Source organism: Motacilla alba, chromosome 4 (genome assembly GCF_015832195.1).
Source record: "Motacilla alba alba isolate MOTALB_02 chromosome 4, Motacilla_alba_V1.0_pri, whole genome shotgun sequence".
Taxonomy (NCBI): Eukaryota; Metazoa; Chordata; class Aves; order Passeriformes; family Motacillidae; genus Motacilla; species Motacilla alba.
This window is the reverse complement of record NC_052019.1, coordinates 31,544,655-31,566,496: the sequence shown is the minus strand read 5'-3', so window position 1 is coordinate 31,566,496 and position 21,842 is coordinate 31,544,655. Positions and strand designations below refer to the sequence as shown.

The following is a 21,842-nucleotide window of genomic DNA, read 5'->3' as shown; positions in this document are numbered from 1 at the left end:
AGCAGACCTAAGAGCAGCAGAGGGCAAGAGAGACAGGAGATCAAATGTACTACCCCATTGACTCACGCTAACAAACACACTGGTGAGAAGAGATGCACTGCCCGGTAAAGAATGCCGTTTTGTGGAACAGCCAAGACTTTAGCATCTACATTAAGATGAATCCTATTTTCATTACTGACACCATATTACCAAATCAAAAGATACCCTTACGAGTTCCTTGGTATAACATTTTTCTGTCTTATTAGCTCTGTAGGGCAAACTCCTTGGTATGCATCTATACCTTCCTGCATTGACTTTTACATAACTATTCCACACAACTAAGTCACCAAACAATGAGTAATAAGCTCCTGTTTTCTTACAGGGGTCAGCCAGAAAGAACAAATGAGAAACAGATAAAGATGAGAAACTAATGGGGGAGTAATTTCATCTTCATTTGAGACCCAAACATTTTTCTAAGAACCAGATGCTGCATGAAGGCAGAGCTACACTACAGCCTTTACTCTTCTTTCACACTTGGCGCCAGTCAAGCAACTTCAGCATGCCTGGGCATGCGCTTCCCAGTCTCCTCCCTTTCCTCCCTCTCTCTCTGAAGAGGGGATTGCCCGTGGGTCTTGCGAGGGTCTGACCTTGCAGGGGTGAAATGAGGGTATAATGCAGAAAGGCATGCTGTCTCCTCCTGGGGAAAGCCGAGTCCCAGAGCATGCTGGGGGGTATTTAAAGACCTCGATGCCTGCAAGTTCCACACAGTGCGCACAGCACGAAGCAGCTCTCTGGCCTTGACTCCAGAGAGGTGCAGTCCAGTCCTGGACACTGATGCCTATGAACACAGCACCGCCTCCCAGGCTGGCAGTGCATCCCTGGGGAGCTTTGCTGTTGGGCACGACACCCATGGCCGCTCTCTGCGTGAATCCACGAGCAGGAGGGCAACGCTTAAAGCACTCCCAGCGGGCGGGTCGCACTCTCAGACCGCTCCGGGCGGGCTTTTAGCCCTCAGCCACCGCCTCTCGCCTGCACGGAACGGTTAACACGGCCTGAAGCGCTCCTGCCAGCTCCCCATCTCTCCTCCGGTGCCTCCCGGGAGCTATAAATACAGCGGGCACATGCTCTGACACCGCGTTCCCCGTCAGGCACCAGATAACTTTAATTTGCCCTTTAAACGTCCCGGGCCCCGCGTCCCTCGCGGCCGGCGCCCGGGGCAGCATGGCGGGGCGGGCCCGGCGGGCCGCAGCCAATGCCCGCGGCCCGGGGGGGCGCCTCCTGCTATCGCGAGAGGCCGCGGGCTATAAGCGGGGCGGCGCGGGCGGCGGGGACATTTGTCCGGCGGGGTGGGGAAGTGTCCGCTCGTTGCCTCTCTCCGGGCGGGGCTGTCGGACCGGCTCGCGGCATGGGTGACCAAGCGCTCAGCTTCGTCAAGGACTTTCTGGCCGGCGGGATCGCCGCCGCCGTCTCCAAGACGGCTGTCGCCCCCATCGAGAGAGTGAAGTTGCTGCTGCAGGTGAGGGGGCGACGGGGGGCGGCGGTGCCGCGCCACAGGTGGTGCCGGCTCGGCGGGCGCTGCCTGGCGTGACTAAATATGGGAAGGAGCTCGGCCGGCTCCGGTTACGCGGGAGCTGCCCGGGACGTTCGGCGTGCCGGGAGCTGGGCCGGCCCCGTCCGTGCCCTTCAGCGTGCGGGGTCACCCTGCGGTGCCCGTCTCTCACCGTGCCGTCCTCCTCCTTCCTCCCCGCAGGTCCAGCATGCCAGCAAACAGATCACGGCCGATAAGCAGTACAAGGGCATCGTGGACTGCATAGTCCGCATCCCCAAGGAGCAGGGCATCGCCTCCTTCTGGAGAGGCAACTTGGCCAATGTCATCCGGTACTTCCCCACCCAGGCCCTTAACTTCGCCTTCAAGGACAAGTACAAGCAGATCTTCCTGGGCGGAGTGGACAAGCACAAGCAGTTCTGGCGCTACTTCGCAGGAAACCTTGCGTCCGGGGGTGCCGCGGGTGCCACCTCCCTCTGCTTCGTCTACCCGCTGGATTTTGCCAGGACCCGGCTGGCGGCCGATGTGGGCAAAGGAGCCACCGAGAGGGAGTTCTCTGGCCTGGGCGACTGCATTGTCAAGATCTTTAAGTCTGATGGCTTGAAGGGCTTGTACCAAGGATTTAGTGTGTCTGTCCAGGGCATCATCATCTACAGAGCAGCCTATTTCGGGGTATACGATACGGCCAAGGGTAAGAAGTGCATGGAGGAGTGACTACAAGGGAAGATTCATTCAGTAAAGGCACTCTAGGGCGCTTGGCAATGCAAGGACAAGCAGGGCTTGGCTCAGCACCAGTTGAGTGCAGTGCTAGAAATGTGCACAGGTGTTTCTGACGTGCCTTCCTGCCTCCCTCTACTTGCTGCTCTGAAATGCCTTGGCTTTGGATTGACTGTGGGGTTGGTGGGTGGTTATTCCTTCCACAGCCATGTTTCCCACAGCCCTTTCCCTCTGTACTGATTCTGTTCATTTGTTCTTGATGACAGGTATGTTGCCTGATCCAAAGAATGTGCACATCATAGTGAGCTGGATGATTGCCCAGAGTGTCACTGCAGTGGCAGGGCTGGTTTCTTATCCTTTTGATACTGTGCGACGTAGGATGATGATGCAGTCTGGCCGAAAGGGAGGTAAGAATAACTGCTCCTCTGGTTCTGGCTGCAGAAGGTTTCCCTTCATCAGGATAAGATAAGAGATATTGGATATTTTTTTTGTCTTATGAAAAATTAATAACCTTCTCATTGGAGTCTTTAAAAAATCTACAGGGAACACATTGGTGGTTGTTTCTATCCTGTTGATCTAAAGGACTGAGAAATTGCTTGATTTCCTATGGAGAATTAATTTTCCTTAACTGATGACCAAATTTTAAATCCTCACTGTACTTTGCTTATTCCTTGTTGTTTTAAAGATACAAGAGTTGAAACTTGCTGTATAATGTTATACATGCTGTATAACTTCAAGCCTTCTAACCTTTATGTTTGTTTCCACAGCTGATATTATGTATAAGGGCACAATTGATTGCTGGAGGAAGATAGCTAAAGACGAAGGATCCAAAGCGTTCTTCAAGGGTGCCTGGTCGAATGTGTTGAGAGGCATGGGCGGAGCTTTTGTATTAGTACTTTATGATGAAATCAAGAAGTATGTCTAAGACATAACATCATAATTCAGTAGTTCAATTGTTCTCAATCAACTTTTTTAAAAATACGAACTTGTGATGTAATGGACAACAAAATATTTCCTAGGGAAACAATAAAATTTGAGTAACGTATGTGGCAGAGATAAGGACACATTAATTTAAAAATTGTTCACAACATCACAGTTACATTTTCTATGAGAATTCCTCCACCATTTGTATTGGAACCTGTGTATATATTATACTTCAAATTGCAGGTAATAGATTTTGTCTAAAGACAAAATATAAGTGATCTATACCTAATCTAAAATCTAATATTGTGAATTCTTTATAGATTGTAATAAATATTTATTATATTAAGTAATGTCTCTAGCTACCCAACACTGTGATGACATGACTTAAAATCATGTTTTCTTCTAAAGCTCTATTTTTTAATATATTATTAAGTGAAAAGTATGTCTGAAATCACAAACTATATTAAAGCACTAGGCTGAGTTCTTAACTGTAGCCTCTTCCCTGACAAACTATACAGTAATATGCTTGAAACTGTAATCTGATTTTTTCAGACATACTTTGTAAAATATGGAAATACAGTGTTTCAAAAATTCCCTGTATTGTCACAAAGGAAAAAGTTGTCTGCTCTGATGTTCAATTGAACTAAAACTGAAATGAAATAAATTAATACATTAATGAATTTTTTTCTGTTGTTTTCAGTACACTGAACACATTACAAGCATGTCCTCCAAGGTGATGTGCTAATCAGGACACTGTTAGTGGCTGTCTCTTGAAAGTTTTTTCAACAGAACTTTAGGTAGGTGAAGTTATTGAGGTTATTGATAATTCTACAACTGCAAAACCAAGTGGATTCAGTTGAAGGGTACTGCAGCCAGAGATCTTAGAGATAAGCTTCCACCTAGTTTTAGCTGCTTGTATAATTTGTTTATATTACCCTTAACTTTGAAGCATCTCATTGAATAGTGAAGTCATTCCTGCTTAATTTACTTGAAAAATTATTTAGAATTGAATACTCAAGAGTTTTTAAAATAACTACATGTTCATAACTACCATTATGAACACATTGCACTATTAATTACCATTGAGATCAGAACATGCTTAATACACTTCTTAAACTTTAGATGCTGCAGGGCTGTGACTGCATGGAAGAACAGGCTGTCTGAATAGGCAAAGGAGGGGAAGTGAGGTGTGGCCAGTGCAGTTGTTCAGTTAGACTACAGATAGACAAGCATTTGCTATGTATCCACCTAGGACAAAAACCACAGAATCAGAGCACAGTTTGTGTTGGAAGAGACCTTTAAGTCCAGCTAGATCCAACACCCTTGCCATGGGCAGGACACTGTCTGCTAGGCTCAGTTCCTGGCCTTGGGCACTTTCATTGTTGGAGTGTCCACAACTTCTCTGGGCAACAGGGTAAGACTAAGCAAGTAATAATCAAATAAACTTTTATCTCACTTTCATCTTTTACTACTTCATATGTATGGCTTACAGTTATCCTTTTCCTGTATTTGAAACATTTGTCAGATGCAGGTAAGTCCTAGCTCACTGTCACTTGGCATGAGAGGCTCTGGTTGTCTGCCACAGATTCAGAGCAGCAGCTCTGTTCTCCCTGAAGGCAGGTACCAGCCACTAACCAGTGTCGAAGCAACATCTAGCCACTTGAAAAAAGAAGAATTTTGGAAATACTGGTCCAAAAAATGACAGACTGTTTAAATTAACCAAATACAGGCCTTTTTGGTTTTTTGTTTTTTTTTTTTTTGTTTTTTGTCCCAGGACAAAACCTGGCCTGATAGTTTCATCTCTGTTTTTCATGGTAGCTCTCTTAAATACTTGTTTTTCTAGATACCTGGTCTCTTTTCTTTCCCATAGTAAATAACCAGGGTTGCAATCTATCAAACCATAAGTTTATGAAGATGATATTTCTGCTGCTTTTCAAAGTGCATTAGTTTTCCTTAAAAACTCTGCCAGTTTCTGCTCCTTCTCTTCTTTTTCCCTTTCCTCATGGCTCCTTATAAGAAGCTGGCTAACACAATCCAGCTATCCAGTTCTCATTTAGCTCACTGATAAGGCTGGAAGTGGCATTTGGATGTGCTAGGGAAGATCGAAGTTGGCTACAAAGAGACACTGTACTAGGCAGATGTACAAAAACTTGGGGAAAATGTATACCTGAATAAGATAACTAAGAGGAAGCAAAGGAACTTCAAATAAGTGTAAATGAAAGAACTTACATTCCAGAGAAAAAGGCAAAATAGATTAAGGACTAGTAAAAAAGAGAGTAAGGAGTATCAATGCAGGAAAATGCCACTGGGCTAAGAAGGAAGTACATGAAATAAAGCATATGGGAAACACGGGTAAATGGCTTGTTTCTGCTTAAAAGCCAATGCACAGTGTGGGAGATTATGGAGAATACTGCCTGCAAAGATACCTGTGGCCAAAATTCAAAACTGTCAAGGAATTAATTATTCTTCTGAAAGCAGCTCTGCCCTGCATCAGTGGCACTCAGCATAACAGTTGCTGAAATTGTAACCTAAAAGGCAGCCATTAGCTTGGAGAGGTTGGAAATTAGAAGACTTTGCAGATAGTCTGCAATTGCGACTGAACTTCCATTGTCACAGTCAATCGATACTACTTCCTTTGTACCTTTGCAAGAGCTGCTCACAGGCAAACCAAAGCCAATGACAAAATTGTTATTCCCTTACATCTAACAATTGAACAATGGAAAACCTGCATTTTTCTATGTTTTTTCTATGTAACGAGCTAGTCAACCTTCTTTGCACCTTAATACCAATTATAAAAATCCACAAGAAGCCACTGCAACGACAATTCATGTTAAATATTTTATTTCTTATGATTTACAAATGACATACAAAATTGACACTCTTTCATACCAAAGTTAAATAAGTTGAAGCAATTAAAAGTAATCCATTGTGTGAGTTTCTTCACAGAAAAAATTATAATATGAACATTCAGAAGTATTTAAACTGTTACTCTGATATTCACATTCAAGGACAAAAATCTTTAAATAGAGAATAATTTTCATTAGCACAATAATAGAAATAAATACAGCAGCACTATACAAAGAAATTGTTAACAGTTCTTAACCATGAATAATAACTGCAATACAGATCTGTTTGCCACAATGCTGCTTAAAGTTAAAAGTTCCAAGTATTGTCAAACAGCTAAATTTGATCTGCGGGTCACCAAGTGAAGAAGCTCTGCCATCTATCACAAGGACCAAGTAAAAAGTGTGTTACAATGCAGAATACCTGAAAGCCTAAGCCCTCATGCAAGCACTAGCAAAGAATACTACACTTTTCATGTCAAAGACCCAGCATTACCAAATACAGCTTTTTTTGCTTTATCCGTAATACAGCGATTTCCTTCCTGGGAAGAAGCTGGGGAAGCAAGCAAAATTTCAGCAATATTCACAAATAGTGGCATCACAATTTGTGTTCTTTTTAAGGCTACAGTCATACAAAACAAGCTCACTGAAAGTCTGCCTTTATGTATAGAAATAAACCACACCACCTACTATTGTGATTACCAATACCATTAAATTTTACTCCTCTCGTAAATGGATGTTGCTATTGGAGCTTATCTGACATTACTACAAATATTAGATATGAATATGACATTTAAAACAGGTCAAGAAAAGTAACAACACTTTGTTTTCTATTGTTTTTTTTCCCCCTAAATCCTGGTGAGTAGTCACTCAAAATCAATGTTCCAGATGTTTCCTGCAGCTCAAGTTTACATCTCCACACTGAGAAGAGCACAACATCTGCAAAGCAGGGCCATGAGCTATTTCCCTTACTTAAGAGTATTCTCTAGTTTGAGAAGTAACCAGAACTTACTTGTTTACACTAAATATGAAACTTCTTTTTACTTCAGTCTTTATTGTTCAGACAATATCAGATGTTTCTTTCCTACATAAAGATCCCAGCACAACTTCCAAAGCCCAGTACAACTTCCAAAATCCTTTTGATCTGGAAGAGACACAGCCTTGCATACAAAACACACTCCAGGTGCTGAACATTTAACAGTGGCAAAACATCGTCTTCTGCACCTCAGTATTCTAGCTCACTATGGAAGAATACACAATCTGCTTCACACCTCTTCACACTGCTGTTAAAGATTCTTTCAGTCACAAGAACATGACCCACAAAATTCAGAAGGCTGTTACATAAAGCCAGGATGTAAAGCAAGGACAATCCAGGAATTAAGCATATGCTTGTAAGTGTAATGCATTATTTTGAAGTATTATTAATACTTTAAAAAAATTATTTACATTTTGCACCTCTAGTGCAGCAATTCTGTCTTTCCATGTTATGGATACAAATTCCACTTATGATCTGAGACTAATAGTTACACTTCTATTTAACGTGTCCATTTAAATACCTCCTTCTCTTTCATAAGTTCTTCCTGTCATGGAAAACACTGACAGAAGTGTTTTATACCATTTTAAGACCATTTTATAAGCAATTACTCTAAATGCAATGCATTTTAATCACTGAACAATGCAGAAAATATTTTTGCACATAGAATTTACAAAAGCACTAAAAATAGAAGTTTGAGTATCTCAGTACACAAGGCAAAGAACACACTTATAACCAAGCAGCACAAACATTAGTAGATTTAGGTCTCTGCAATGCCCCACTGGCTGAATCAGACACGGGCTTTTCGTTCCTCTGGCTCAGTGCACTTTGCACAGTGGATGATCTTGAAGTTCCTCCTGTTAACACACAAACACACAAAGGGAGAATGCTTATGCTCAACGCAACAGAAAATTTCATGCTATGTTAGTACTGCAATACTCATTACCCTAGCTCTCAGAATAAACCAAACAAACCAAACCAAATCACAGTAAATTGAATACAACTGCAAAAGAGTTGCCGATGAGTTGTTTACAAATGATCAGGAAAAAAAATTCAAGCCTTTTGTTCTTAAACCTGAAACATATGGTTCTACTGAGACACATTGTCTACTTCCCAATCTTATAGTCTGAATTTCTGAGAAAAACAAGGCTACTATCAGTAGTAGATCTAAATTTCATGAATGAGAATTTGAACATTCATTGATGTTATTTTGGGTTTTTTGGTTGGGTTTTTTCCCCTCCTTCTTCTTTCAATAAAGGGTATTGGCAAAATGAGAAACACTTTACTACAGGGATTTTTTCTTCTTGGAAAATATGATTGACAAGACCATTTATTAGAAATTTATGCAATTAGAAATTTAAGCAATGTATATAGTAATCACCTTTGGTGACTAGAAAAATAATTTTGATGACTTCCGTTTGATAAACAATCAATCTATAGATGACAAAGAACATATTTGCTATTCTTAACAAGTAAGTGCTTCACAATTTTGAATTGTAAAAAGATATTACAAAGAAATGCAATAATCTGCAACTTCAAAGTACTTACTTGGAGGACTAAGCTGGCTGAAAGGAGATCTAGCTCTTCTTAGAGAAGGTGAAGAACTCAGGTAGCTCATGTGGCGGTGATAATCCCTCAGTTGTTCAGAACGCTTCATACCAGCTGTTGGTTTCACTGCTTCCAGTCTTTTCAGGAAAGCCTTAATATTGAAGAAAAATATCATCAAGAAAGAGAAAGAATGAGCAAGATGCCGTAAAACAAACAGTCACGAATTGACTTTTATTTGAACTGCAAAAAGCCCCAAACTTTTTAGCAGTACACAACAGGAGCTCCTCCACTAGTGACCAGCATAGGCTACTCTGCTATTCAGTTCTTTTCTGTTATGACACAAATTGTAACTATCCCTTGCACATCATCAGTCCTACACTGAGTACATCTTTAGTACCTCACAGTTCTCTGTGCTTTATGGTGATTTGAAACAATACGTCTGTTTGGTGACTATCACCAAAGGTACTGAAGAAATGGGCTCCACTATTCTGATCCTACCTTTGGTTACTCCTCCCTTCTGCATTTCTAGAAGAATGAGAAGTTTGGGGTTTTTTAAAAATCTTTGCTTTGCAAACAGACCATTTTATATTGCTCTATATGAAGCCCAGGCAGGATTACTGACCCCAGTTCTGTGAAACTAATTTCAAAAGGAAAGCACAGACATCTGTGAGACTTCATTTTACCCATAATCTAATTTTAAGAGATTCTATTTGAAATTACTGATATAGACATTATTTCCTCCTGTTGAAATTAGCCTTGGAAATCATGTGGCAAGTATTGGAGTAACTACTTACACAGTATTTTAAAGACACAATTTCCTATTCTGCATAATTATTTCTACTTGAAACAGAATTTATTAAGACATTTCAATAATCTAAAAAAAGGACCTGATAAGAGGACAAATTGGGAAATACCCAGCTACATGCAACTTCCAATTAACAACTTCACATTTTTAATATATTGCACCTTTAGTGGTTGCCTCACATAGATCTATTTATTTCCTCTTTTACTAATTTCAATTCATTTGATGGCTTGCAAACATTATGCAATGACACAACCTTTGCTGGTCCAGGTGGTGACATGCATCCTATCAACAAGAGAATGCAAACTGTGCTTACACTAAGTCTCCAAAGTACTAAAGATAACTCTCTTTATAAGATGCATTGTCTAGCTATATACTTGTATGGTCAAGAAACTGTATCACCATTAAACTGCACACTTAATCATGTATTGATTTTTTTTTTAATAAGAAAAAAATTTTTCCCAAGAAGTGACTTGGGAAATAGTGTAGTATTCACAAGATGTCCGTTGTCATTGTCAAACTGTAATAGGAATCTGCAAACTCTTGGTAGTTTATGCATGGGCACTGGAAACCTGCACAGAGTGCACAAGAGAGAAAGGACAAGTGAGTTTGGCTCAGATGTAACATGTCACGAGTGCTTGCATCAAGTGCCAGCCAGTTCATGGTAAGCAGGAATACCTAAGTAAGCAAAAGTCAAAGGAAGGACTTCAGCTAGAAATAGCTCTTCACTAAAGCCAGTTACAGAACATGAAATGGTAGACTTGTCTCTAAATGTTATAGCCAACATTTTTCTCACAACTTCATCCACATCTCCTCATACAACTATATATATTTAGAGTTGCAGAGATCACTTATTTTACCTTCAGTATTAAAAATGGAAGCTCTCAACACATTCAGTTCCATCACAAAGAGATCAGGTAAATTGTAGAAGCGACTTTCCTGTGAGAGGTGAGCATGTTTCAAGTCTGCACTCAATTGTAACGGCCTCATGGAATTTGCATACCTTAACACTGCAGTAATTTCAAGCTTGATTCTGAATACACTGGCTTTTATATATACATATATCCCTACTTAATTCTAGTTTAAATTAAATTGTCTGCTTTTGCTTTTATGCCTGTATTTTGAAAAGTATTGAGTTGCCATTAATGAAGGGGAAAAAAATGAGCCACAGAAAAAGCAGATACAGATTCTGTGGTACAGCAGTGTCTGAAGGAAAGCTTTTCTAGAGAATGAGAAAAAAGCTCCTGTGGTTCCCTTGCCTTCTGCTGTGGATTGTACCAAGGGCACGTTAACTTGCATGCTATTTTCAGTAGTGAATTTTGCCGTTTGGAAAGCAGCCTGCTTTAGGCAGGGTGAACGCATCGGCACAGGGAAATGGCAGCCCTGACCTACTGAATCTGTAACCCGGAACTAATCTGATTCTTATGGTTTTATTACCAACCCGACAATCTTGAGGTCCTTATCTGAGGAACTACCTGGTACAAGTACCTTGAGCAAATGTTGTTTTCAGCCATACATATAAATCTACTAATTCTTTATGTTCTCCTTTTGAGAAATGAACTGAAGAAAGCTGACACTTTCCTGGTTCTCCTAAAGTACCAAATCTATGGAGGCTTAATCTTGAATCACTGAAGTAAATAGAAATTTCATCACTGATCTCAACAATCAAAGAGTCAGATTACAGAACATAACTTAGGAGTTTAGAACCAAATATTTGTTCCCAATCAAATTTTAAGGAACAAAAAAAAAAAAAAAAAAAGAGGAAGAGACACAGAGACACTAACAGCAGGAATGTTATTAGTTGCTCTAAATTACATTGTAGGTGCTCAGAGTTCTTGATTCAAGCTCAAAACACATATAATATCATATAATTGATGACTTCTCATCTTGTCAAAAGACTTCCCTGGCTTATATTTCCCCCATCTTCTTTTACTTTAATACTGAGTTTACAGTAAAAATAGAATATTAAAAAAAGAAAAGTCACAGAAGGTGTTCCTGGCATGATTACCTTCTAGGAATAGGATAATCCTTTATAAATCTAGGCATCTGGACATATATTAGTAAATATAAATATAATAAAATACATATTGTCAATGATGGAAATGCCAGAAAGGCCAACAATTTGAGAACCAAGAAATCCAACACAATCAAAAAACTGCTGCTCTACAGTGAGCCAAAGAAAATCTGCTAATTCAATTTTGGACACATCAGGAGAGCACTGAAGGTAATTCTAAAGCTCTGTCAGAAAAAGAAAAAAAATCCAAGCATAATTAGTACAGACTCTTCTGCAGCTATGTTGAAAAAGGAAGGAAAAAACCCACTGAAAATGTAACACTCAAACTGAATTCAGAGAGAAGGTTAAAAATTTTACTTTTCCTTGGTTTACTTCTTTTTAAAAGTATGAAGGCTTCAGTTTCACCTCCTGTGAATCCTAATCAGCTGACTAGTGTGCCTGGACAGCTGTTCAAATTTATTTATATTATGCCTCCTCTAATGTCACTGATGTTAGTGATCACACTGTCCCTTTGCAGAGTCTAGGGGGAAACAGATAACTGCAATAAAGGACAGCTTTCTGTTCTTACCAATAAAAGTATTTGTAATTTTCTTAAAAATTTTCTTAAATTGCCAGTTGCATTAACTAGCTCTAAGCTGACAAACTCTTAACAGTCAGAAAACTCTTAAAGGTACTCCATTTAAAGAAAAGTCTTTTTAACTGAACAGCTATCAAGTTTATGTGTGGCTGGCAAGAACCACAAGGGAAGCAGGTTAAGAGTACAGAAAAGAAAATTCCACAAAATTAGGCGCTTTGCAAAGTGTTGAAAATTTTCCTTTAACATGCCAATTAGTCAGTCTTTATTATAATTACCATTCTATGGTAATCTCAAGTCTGGGTCAGGAATCTGAAGACCATAAAAATCTGACCACAAAGAGCCTATAGCCTAAATACTATCATCACAGAATTATACTGTATTTGTACTGTACCCTAGAATATTTTAGCCATGCACATCAGTGTGCCAATCCCACATCCTGACAGCTTCCTGTTATGACAAGGCCGTGCATGGAAACCTTTTGGCATCGCATTTTTTAGTCTCAGGAACTACCAACATTTTGATTTTTGGGTTGGCGTACACCACCTTTGACCTCCGTAAGTGAAAATATAATATAATTGATATAAAATATTTAAAATGTATTATATAATTTTTTATTTAAAATATTATATATCAATTTGATATAAAATTCTGTGTGCTTGAGTTTCTGAGGAGTCATCAGTGCAACATGATTATTTCTGAGTTCTTAAGACCACACATGAGACTACACTGTCTTTCACAACTGCATTCTGTACAGCTTTCTCCTCCAGACTGAGATCAGTGAGACTGAACAAACTTGGTATTCTTTCCACAACCACGTAAGTGTGCAGTGTCCAAGGCCTGGTGATGCTCTCTAACTCTGGGGATAGTCCTTGGGGGCAGGAAAAAGGGAAGGCAGAGAAAAAGCAGTATGGAATACTTCTGGGGAGGAAAGTACAATGTGCTCAGGTGCAACCCTGATGAACCAGTGGCCGTCCTCCTACTTCTTTCCATGCTGAGAAGTTATTTCCCTTGCTGCAGCACGACACAGTTGGCAGGGCAGGCATGGTGCAGCACAGGATCAAAGGAATATTCTTTGTACATGGTGTCAGCCAGGTAGGGGGATGGCCAAAAGCACTATCCCTCCCTTGCCCTTTACTCCCCACCCAACTATGACAGCACATCTGCACCATTAAATCAAATGGAGACAAATACACATTCATTTGTGGCAGTACAATAAATGCATTTCTAAAGGAGATTCAGAATTTCTAGCAGGACAAAGCCAGCTCTGACTGCATGAGAAGGGAAAGTCTCCCTGAAGAATCCTTGTGCTGGTAGAGGGCACTGACTGCAGCAAATGGTGGTGAGAAGCAATAATAAATCTGCAGCACAGATGACTCAGGAAACCAAGTAAGTGAAAAGAGAAAGCCCTTGCAGAGAAACACAAGAAGTGACTTTTTTTAAAAATTTATGTGGAAGGGTCATTATACTGAAACTGGGATTAGAGCTGGATCTGTTAGGGCTTAGGGTACATTTTGTGGGAATAAGATGTGAAGGAATGAAGAACATGGAGTCTTATGCGCAGAGAGCCATAACAGCATGAGGTATAGGAAGAATATGCAGGAATGCATGGAAAGACCAAATATCCACAAAAAAGGATCACCCTTATCCCTGCTAAGGTTTGAGAACTGCCCCTACCAGAGCTGCTGAGATCTTCCAGCAAAATTCCAATGTGAACTCAAAAGGTCACTGTTCCCTAGGAGCTTGACTGAACATCGCAGCTTAGCTCACTGAGGTCATCTAACAGCTAAATCCTAGTCAGAATTAATAAAAATTATGAAAACCCCACCAGAAAACACAAAGATATGAATGTCTTCCAAGTTCTGATGAAACGACTGAAGAATGATGTGATTCCTGCAAATCAGTATTTCAAGGACCCCAAACACTTAGCTGTATATGCCAGGCATTACATTAATAATAAACCAATAAAAAACCATTTGTTTTCTAATGGATTATTAAACTATTAAAAGTTTCAATGGCATATAGCCTATCAAGTTCATTATCTCATTTACACTGGTGAAAATGATTACTCTATCAATACAAATAGACACACATGGGAACAAAGTAACACATCAGTCACACTTAAGTTTCTTTCCACTGAAGAAGAGATATTGAAATTATTTTCAAACACAAGAGTAGAATGTTTTCTGAATCAACAGCATCCTCTATTGGCAAGAGACACACTCTGACCTTGCTAGCTCTGAAAAGCAACCAAAAGTAGGTTCCATTTATGAAACCATAGTCAAAAGCAGCAATTACAAAATTCTGGCATTAATTTTAGCAGTCATCTGTTTTGCTAATTGTGCTTTTTCCATAAATTGCTAATCAGTACTTTAAAACTACTTTTCATCAGAACAATGCATCTTTCTAAATCTGTCATTGCTCTTTCTAACACAGTCTGAGGGAACAACATATATTTCCTGTACCTCATGGCACCCTTTCACAAAGCTAGGGAGCACAAAACTACTCAGATTCCTCTCTACTTTCCTAAAAATTTATTTCCTTTCCTGCATCATCTCTGATATTAAATGCCTGCAAGAGAAATAAATCTTTCTGGTAACAGTAAGTGCAGGCATTACTCCAAGAATGTTCTGGTGGAACAAATGAACATTTTCCATAGACAAGTTGTTAACCTCATGACAAGAAATTATAAAAGCTGTGCCAACACCAGCAAAAAAAAAAAAAAAAAAAAAAAATCTCTGCCTCAAAACTCTTGAACCCCTGCAGAGACTACTGTTGTAGATTTCTATTACTGAATTATTTACAAAACTCTGTATCCTTCTCCAACAAACATTTCAGAGGTGAATCAAACACCATATTCTCTATGCAATATGCTCAGGCCTAGTATTAAAAAAAAAAAAAAAAAAGATTCCCAAGAAGTAAGAGAAGAAAGACTGGTAAGAAAGTTCCACAGAATTCCACCAATTCCGCCTCTTTAAATTTATGAAAGTGAGAAAAACTGCTGACAAAAGAAAACAGGTTCATAAAGCACATATTTTTATCAATATAAAGAAAAAAACCCAACATCAATGAGCAGGGTAGGGCTGCTCTTTCATTTACAGTCTCAGAGAAAAGTATGTCACACCTGTAATCTCAAAAGGAAGTGTTACAAAAATCAGTATGTTGAAACTGTGATGCTCTAGGGGTACATACACTCCAAACAGAATAAAAACATAAACAAAATTTCTAAAAGATGATAGCAAAGTTAAACAAAACAGAAGAGCTGCACTGATGAATCACTGGTCCAAAAAGAAGAACAGAATATATCATCCTGAGTTTGGGGAAAAGAATAAACCAAATGTTTTTATAGTCTAAACTAACACTGTCCTAACATTAATTCTCAGATCAAACATGTCCACTCACATTGCTGACAACAACTAAACTATAAATGAGTAAGTAAATGAACAATACTATTTCTTGGACTTCATGCAACCACCATTCATCTCTAATGTGTACTAAAGCAGCAATATGTGAAATGACTTTGCATTTAGGTCTGCTGCATTTTTGATCCAAAAGTTGCAAAGGCAAGACCGTCTTGAACCAACACTGCAATATATCATAAGAGAAAGGGGTTGTGGCTTTGAGTAAAAAGAAGTGTATTTTAAAATATCCTATACATTAATTTACTGTAATCATCAATTGTTATGCAGTACAGCATATAACTGTTATATCCTGAGGCACTGTGGCACAGCACTTCCTCCTCAACACCTAAGAACATATTAACAAGGTTTATGTGGTAGAGCAAGACCTGTTTTCAACATCTGAAATAAACACCATCAACACCCTCCTACCAACCTAAACACATTTATTCCCCAGCCAACGACAAGTGTCACACATCTATAACAATATCTTGTGTTAAATTCTTTCAGACTTTGTAGAATAATGTGAACTGCAGTCTAGTGGAGCTGGGAAGAAAGTTTCCTAATTTTCAAAGTTTTAACAATCCAGATGTTTGAAAGCTGGAAGAATAAAGCCTAACAGCTTTCCCCAAATAGAGCAATCAGACTTCCTCCATGTTGAATCTGTATCTCTATGTGTATAGAAAAGGAAATTGCAACCTATACTTACACAGAAGTTAAGAAGTAATAAATTACTTCCAGTATACATTTTCCAATTATTTTAACTATAATTGTATGCCTTTTTCAAACACACTGATAAATACATAGGAGATACGAAAATGTCATTACATGTATGTATTACAATTCAATTACTAAAAGTATCTTATTCAAACCAGCTTTACTTCTAGTATTTGAGAGCTCTGGCAATATCCCTACAAATGTGTCTGAATTTTTGTTTTCCGGTAAAGAAGCTATTGTAATTGCCATTACATTGTGGTAATCAGAGTGCAACAAATATTCAAAGACAGGGATAGCTATGAGTCAAAAACCAGAACTGACATTGACTTTGTATCCTCTGTATTTCAAATATAATGAGTTTGATGCTGTCATATTGATTGTTTTATTTTATGCAAGCCTGTTTTTGCAAAACTAGTAGTTAGGATGAAGCAGAATGAACAGTCAGACTGCTGTCCAGTGTTTTGAGTGTGTTAACAGTAACAGTCATTCCTCTTAAACGACACCAAAGTAGAGCAAATGCATATAAAGTAAAATCTACTTCCATCTGAAAAAAAACCCATCATTACTCCCACCGCTCTCCCAAAAAATCCAAGAAACTCACCCATAGGAACAATTATGCCAACACCACAGTAATGGAATTTATTGAAGACTTACTGCAGTAAATGTCCATGTGCTGCCTCATCAATCTTCTAAGTATTTAGCAACAGCTCATCTGACAAGAGATAGTCCTTCTCAATTTACTGATCCACATCCACAATCAGAACTTACCAGGTTTTCTCTTTCAATCCTTTGCTGCTCTTTTTGCCTGTTGAGGGCACTGTGGTACAATCTAGGCGGTGGTACAGACACCTTCTTCAACGTGCTGCTGCTTCTCCTTGGCCTTGCAGACTGTCTGGACAGCTCTTTTAGCAACCTCTGGTTTTCCCGATCAATCTGTCTAACTTCTTCATTTGTGAAAGAGTAATTTTTCCTTATTCCTTTAGATGGCTGATCGATGGTTAGTTTTTGTTCTTTTTTATCCAACTGTAAGAAAGCTTTAAAATAGCAAAAGGTGAAATAAACAAGCAGATTAGAAAACACAGCTTCAGGAACCCAGGAGTAAACGTAAACTAGAACCAAGAATTAAAATATAAATTAGTATTTAGATGTTTGCACATAAAAAAAGTTTTAAACTTTGCTCCCAAGTTAATCTAAGGCATCCATCTCAGTTAAGAGGCAGAAATAGATATAATGTTTCAGAAAGAAAACTTACACTGGGGAAGCCTGACACAGAGGCACAAAGTGCACTTCCTAAAGTGATTTTGTTGATACTTAACTCTTAAACCAAATTCTACATCGTGTTGGTGGAGGAAATGCAAAGGGAATGATGAAAAGTAAATTGAATGGATGGAGAGAAATGAGTGAGCACATATAACAAAAGAAAAATTACTGGGACATGGAAATTTAAAACAGTAAGCAAACAACAATCATGATAATAAGGTTTCAAGACAAAGAATGCACACTTAAAAATACACAGCAACTTGGCATGTAAAATTGCAAGATAACTGGAAAAGTTCACTCTCAGCCAGAGCCAGCTATATTTATTACAGTTCCACTGGAGCTTTGCTGTTGACCTATTTCTAAGCCTTTGCTTTCTAAAGCTCTGCAGCAAGTCTTCTGGCAACTGCTGTGTAAGAGTTTTGCTGTCATGCTGTTACCCCATCAAACCACTGCATTATCTGTGGTACAGATGTGGCAGTACCTGGTTAGATTAGACAGATTCTTGGAGCTGAGACACAGACAAAAAAGCCTTACTTGTGCCATTCCCCACACTCCTCCAATATCACAGTGCCTTCAGAAGACATCCCTCACTCTTACCCCTAGAAGCCCCACACAGGCAAAATAAGCATCCAAAGCAGAAAGAAAAAAAACCAACGCAGTTAGGCAGTAATACTTCCTCAGCAAACACTTCCACATTAGCAATCTGTTTGCAAGAGATGTCTGAGGCAGCCTAACAGTGAAGAAAACTCAAAGAATGAAGAGCATTTTCTTACTTCAAAATGAAATGAAATTTTTCTTGCAGTATCTCAACTGATTTTATTTCAGAATTGATGCAAGTAAATATTGCTACTGTCTTTGAGAAATTTAAGAACAGTATTCAAAATGCAAAACCCAAACACTTAATGAATTTCAACATTCATCTGGAAATTAGTAAACTTGCACTATCAGCATGCTAGCCAATGTAAGCAAGAACTGTCCCTAGGCAGCTCTGTGAGGTTGCCCACAGTAGCAAATTCTGCTTCTGTTTGTCAAGAGAAGATGCAAATCATCTCAAAACCAAGACACAATGCAAACTAGAGCAGATCAAGTGTGCCAACCAACAGGTTAATACAATATAAATGTCTAGAGAAACATCTCTACAGTTTAGTAGTTATTCTCAAGGTAAAACTAGTACAGCCATCAACACCATTGGAGGAGACAAACCTGGAATGAGACTCATCTGGATAAGCCTACAAGGGACAAAAAGAAATGCAAAGAAAATAACTAGAGCTGCACAATTCACATCAAGCTGCAGCATACATCTCAGTAGAAAATATTATAGAACATCTTTATTGGAACAGGCAAAATCAGCACTGCAGAACACAGCCAGGTAAAAGTAAATTGAACAACCATCTGAAGAAGATATAATGTTATATAATTGATAATTATATTATTGTGGACCTATGAAAGGCAATTTTACCTTTTGCCTTGTATCCACAGCACCTCATGGGTTAAAGAGGACTGCATGTCATATGCAAAAGTGGAAATCCAGTTGAGACAAAGAACAGTTGTTAAACTCAATTCTTTACCTAGCCTTGTGCCATCAATGCTATCGATAATCAAGTCTATTACAAGAGACATTTAAATTTCTGAATGGCTGTCAGCACAAATTTCCAACAATTATCTTGCCTCTGTGGAAGGTGCCAACTAGTCAAAATCAATTAAAAGCAATGGCATTCTGGATAGACTTTTTCAGGTACAAATACATGTTTCATGCCTTCACTGGTCAATGACTTTTAATTCACTATTAGATAGCAGTTTATACTTTGGCAGAGACTTATAGAGACAGGTATATACTTTTGATGTGACTGTGAACTACAGCCAGTAAAGAGATTAAAAATGCTTCAAGGTAATTACTTGCTACTTATTTTCTGACTTGTTCACTTTTCTGGTAAACTGCTGTTAGGTGTGATGAAAAAATAAAACCAGAGCAATGATATGGAACAAAGGCCTTTCCCTTTTACCCCAAAGCTGGTCAGTAAATGCTACTAAAAACCATGATTCAAGGAACTCTGAAGCAATTGCTACACACAGGGCTCAACAAGCACTGCATTACTTTGTCACTCAGATCTCCTGGGATAGTGGTATGTAACTTCTGTAGCATTAAACACCCTCTATTTTACCAGAAGCTCTCAGGCAATTAGAGTGAATATGTATCTATGTACACATCCATGCATTGCTCTACTGGATACTACTTCTTATACACACAAGGACAAAATGTTACTAACTTTACTCTCATCTTCCAGCTTCTTCAGTCACATCCCCCCTCAAAACACAGAATTTTCCTTTTTTCATTCATCTCTTCTTCCTTCTTCCTTTCCTTAGCCTTTTTCTTTTGAATATATATCACTTCTGCAGTGCTTCATCCACACCTTTTATCACCTCACCACAAAGACCGCCTTTCCCACTTGTGTCAGGCAGAAAGAGACTTCATCCCACTTTCTTCCATATGTTGTTCATTCTTAGCCTCATTATTATTTATTTATTCTTAATGTAGAAACTGACTTTACTACTGTCAACAGCTTTCTGGCAACTTTTGAGGTTGAGAGCTTGCTAACAGTCATAATATTGAACTTATCACAACTCAAGAGAAATATATTAATACAGGGAAAAAATTAAGAGCATCACAAAGGTTCTGTTGTGAAGTTATTCAGTGAAGCCTTAGCGGACAACTGCCAAAACCCAGTAAATAATCTATTGACAGATGGATAAATTACAGAAGACTCATTAATTTTGCATCAGAAATTCAGACCCAATGCAAGACATGCAGCAGCAAGTGTTTTTTTCAAAGGGATGAAATGAAAATAACATTCTAAAACTCTCCAGTTCCTTAAATGATCTTTTTATTATTAGCCTTCTAGATGACCCAAGAACCCATCTGAAACTTCACAACTAGCTTTGTGCTGCAACACTGCTGCAATAGACCAAATCATTGCATCAGGCAACATAGTAAAAGTACCTGGTCTGCTGTTCTTCAAACTGTTAATTAATTAGAGTTATGTTTTACTTGGTTAAGATCTATGCTCAGGAAGAATTTAATCTGCAAACACCACAACAAAGCAAACCATAACTTACTGGACCCTACCAATAGATAGCCTTTTTTAAAGCACACAAATGCAACACTGATCTGCATAGGAACTGTGTCACAGGAGAGTCTCAAGTTTAGTAGAAAATGAGACAACACAATGTATACTGTGTCATTTTTGTGAAAGAGCACCACTAATACTACAGCATGCATACTCCTAACAAAACAGGCAGAAGAAATCACCACTCCTTAAATGATGTTCAAATAAGTCACAGAAGCAATATAGAAAGCAGCAGGGAAAAACTTCTGTAGGTCTCCCTGAAGCAGGAGTGACATTCTTTCCACAGTTCAGAAAGATACTTCTGACCCCTGAATTTCAAATCAGCAATAATAGTAATAGTAATAAAATCACTGCTTCCAGTCACCTGACTGAAAATCTGTCCAACCTGCCTCTGCAAAGCACCATTTATACAGCATCATATTCCTATTCTCCACACACTTGCTATGACAGAAAATTAGGTAATCCACAGCAGGAATGTATGTCCAATGGGCACTGAATGCATACTACCACTCACTGGCAACATTGTTTTCATGGCCAAGACAGTAGGTGTCTAAGTGAGGTCAGCACATGCCCACGAAACCAGAGACAATTCACCATCAATAAGCAAAAAGAGTCCAAATGCTATTAAATACTGAGAGCACACTTCATGTTATATAACTCAGGTGTTTGAGTTTCATAGTTATTTCAATGATTTATTCATCAATGCACCCACACTACTCTTTAATCCCAAAGCCTAAGTGTTTGAATGGTATACCTGACTATTTTTGCAATGGCCACTGATAACATGAGATAGCTCTACAGTTTAAGGTTATGATTTAAGTTTCTAAAGAGTTTGTAAGTCTTGGAACAATGAATTACTATTTACCAATCATATACATATTCTATCAGTGGGTAATAAGTAACTTAACTAAACCACTAGTTACTTTCATTGTCAGTCAGACCTTAAATGTAATTTGGGGTAGATGATAAATAAGCAGCATTTGCATAACGACTTGCACAGTGTGCAGCCTACTTCTCATTTGCTGGTAAGCAGGAAAAGCAAATTCTCTGGTATTCACAGGATTTCTATGAAAGCTGGTTTCCATGGAGAGATACCTGACTTTTTTTTAAGCCATAAACAAGCTGTTTATTGCTTTCAACTTTAAGCATTCAAATAACCTTGCAGAATGAGAAAGGCCAAACCTTATATAAAATACAACTTATAATTAGCAAGTCAAATGCATTGATGGATGATACAGCCATCCTAACGGTATTAAGACTAAAATCAAAATCATGCATGTTTCAGTGTATCTTTTGCAATCTCAATATAAATTGCTTCAATGCTTACACTTGACTGATATTTCATTTTATATTGCTACACTA

The 21,842-nt window shown here is 38.8% G+C and overlaps 2 protein-coding genes across 3 annotated transcripts in view; one reads left to right on the top strand and one right to left on the bottom strand.

Annotated features, from left to right (window-relative positions):
* Positions 1-1,292: 1,292 nt before the first annotated feature.
* Positions 1,293-3,846, top strand: SLC25A4 (solute carrier family 25 member 4). The gene is made up of 4 exons (XM_038135625.1): positions 1,293-1,495; positions 1,730-2,216; positions 2,509-2,649; positions 3,010-3,846. The coding sequence occupies exons 1-4, from the start codon at positions 1,385-1,387 to the stop codon at positions 3,165-3,167; spliced, it is 897 nt and encodes a 298-aa protein (XP_037991553.1). The 5' UTR covers positions 1,293-1,384; the 3' UTR covers positions 3,168-3,846.
* A 2,144-nt stretch (positions 3,847-5,990) lies between these two features.
* The window catches only part of CFAP97 (cilia and flagella associated protein 97), a 31,266-nt gene continuing 15,414 nt past the window's right edge, over positions 5,991-21,842 (bottom strand). For both annotated transcript variants that reach the window (XM_038135622.1, XM_038135623.1), the window contains 3 exons: positions 16,864-17,129; positions 8,591-8,741; positions 5,991-7,899 (listed from right to left, as the gene is read on the bottom strand). In XM_038135622.1, coding sequence (XP_037991550.1) covers positions 7,772-7,899; positions 8,591-8,741; positions 16,864-17,129 — 545 coding nt within the window. In that variant the 3' untranslated portion in view covers positions 5,991-7,771. The remainder of the gene's footprint in view (positions 7,900-8,590; positions 8,742-16,863; positions 17,130-21,842) is intronic.

Coding starts and splice junctions, on each gene's coding strand:
- SLC25A4 (XM_038135625.1), top strand. CDS start 1,385: ATGGGTGACCAAGCGCTCAGCTTCGTCAAGGACTTTCTGGCCGGCGGG. Junction 2,217..2,508: donor GGTATACGATACGGCCAAGG/GTAAGAAGTGCA, acceptor TCTTGATGACAG/GTATGTTGCCTGATCCAAAG. Junction 2,650..3,009: donor GCAGTCTGGCCGAAAGGGAG/GTAAGAATAACT, acceptor TTGTTTCCACAG/CTGATATTATGTATAAGGGC.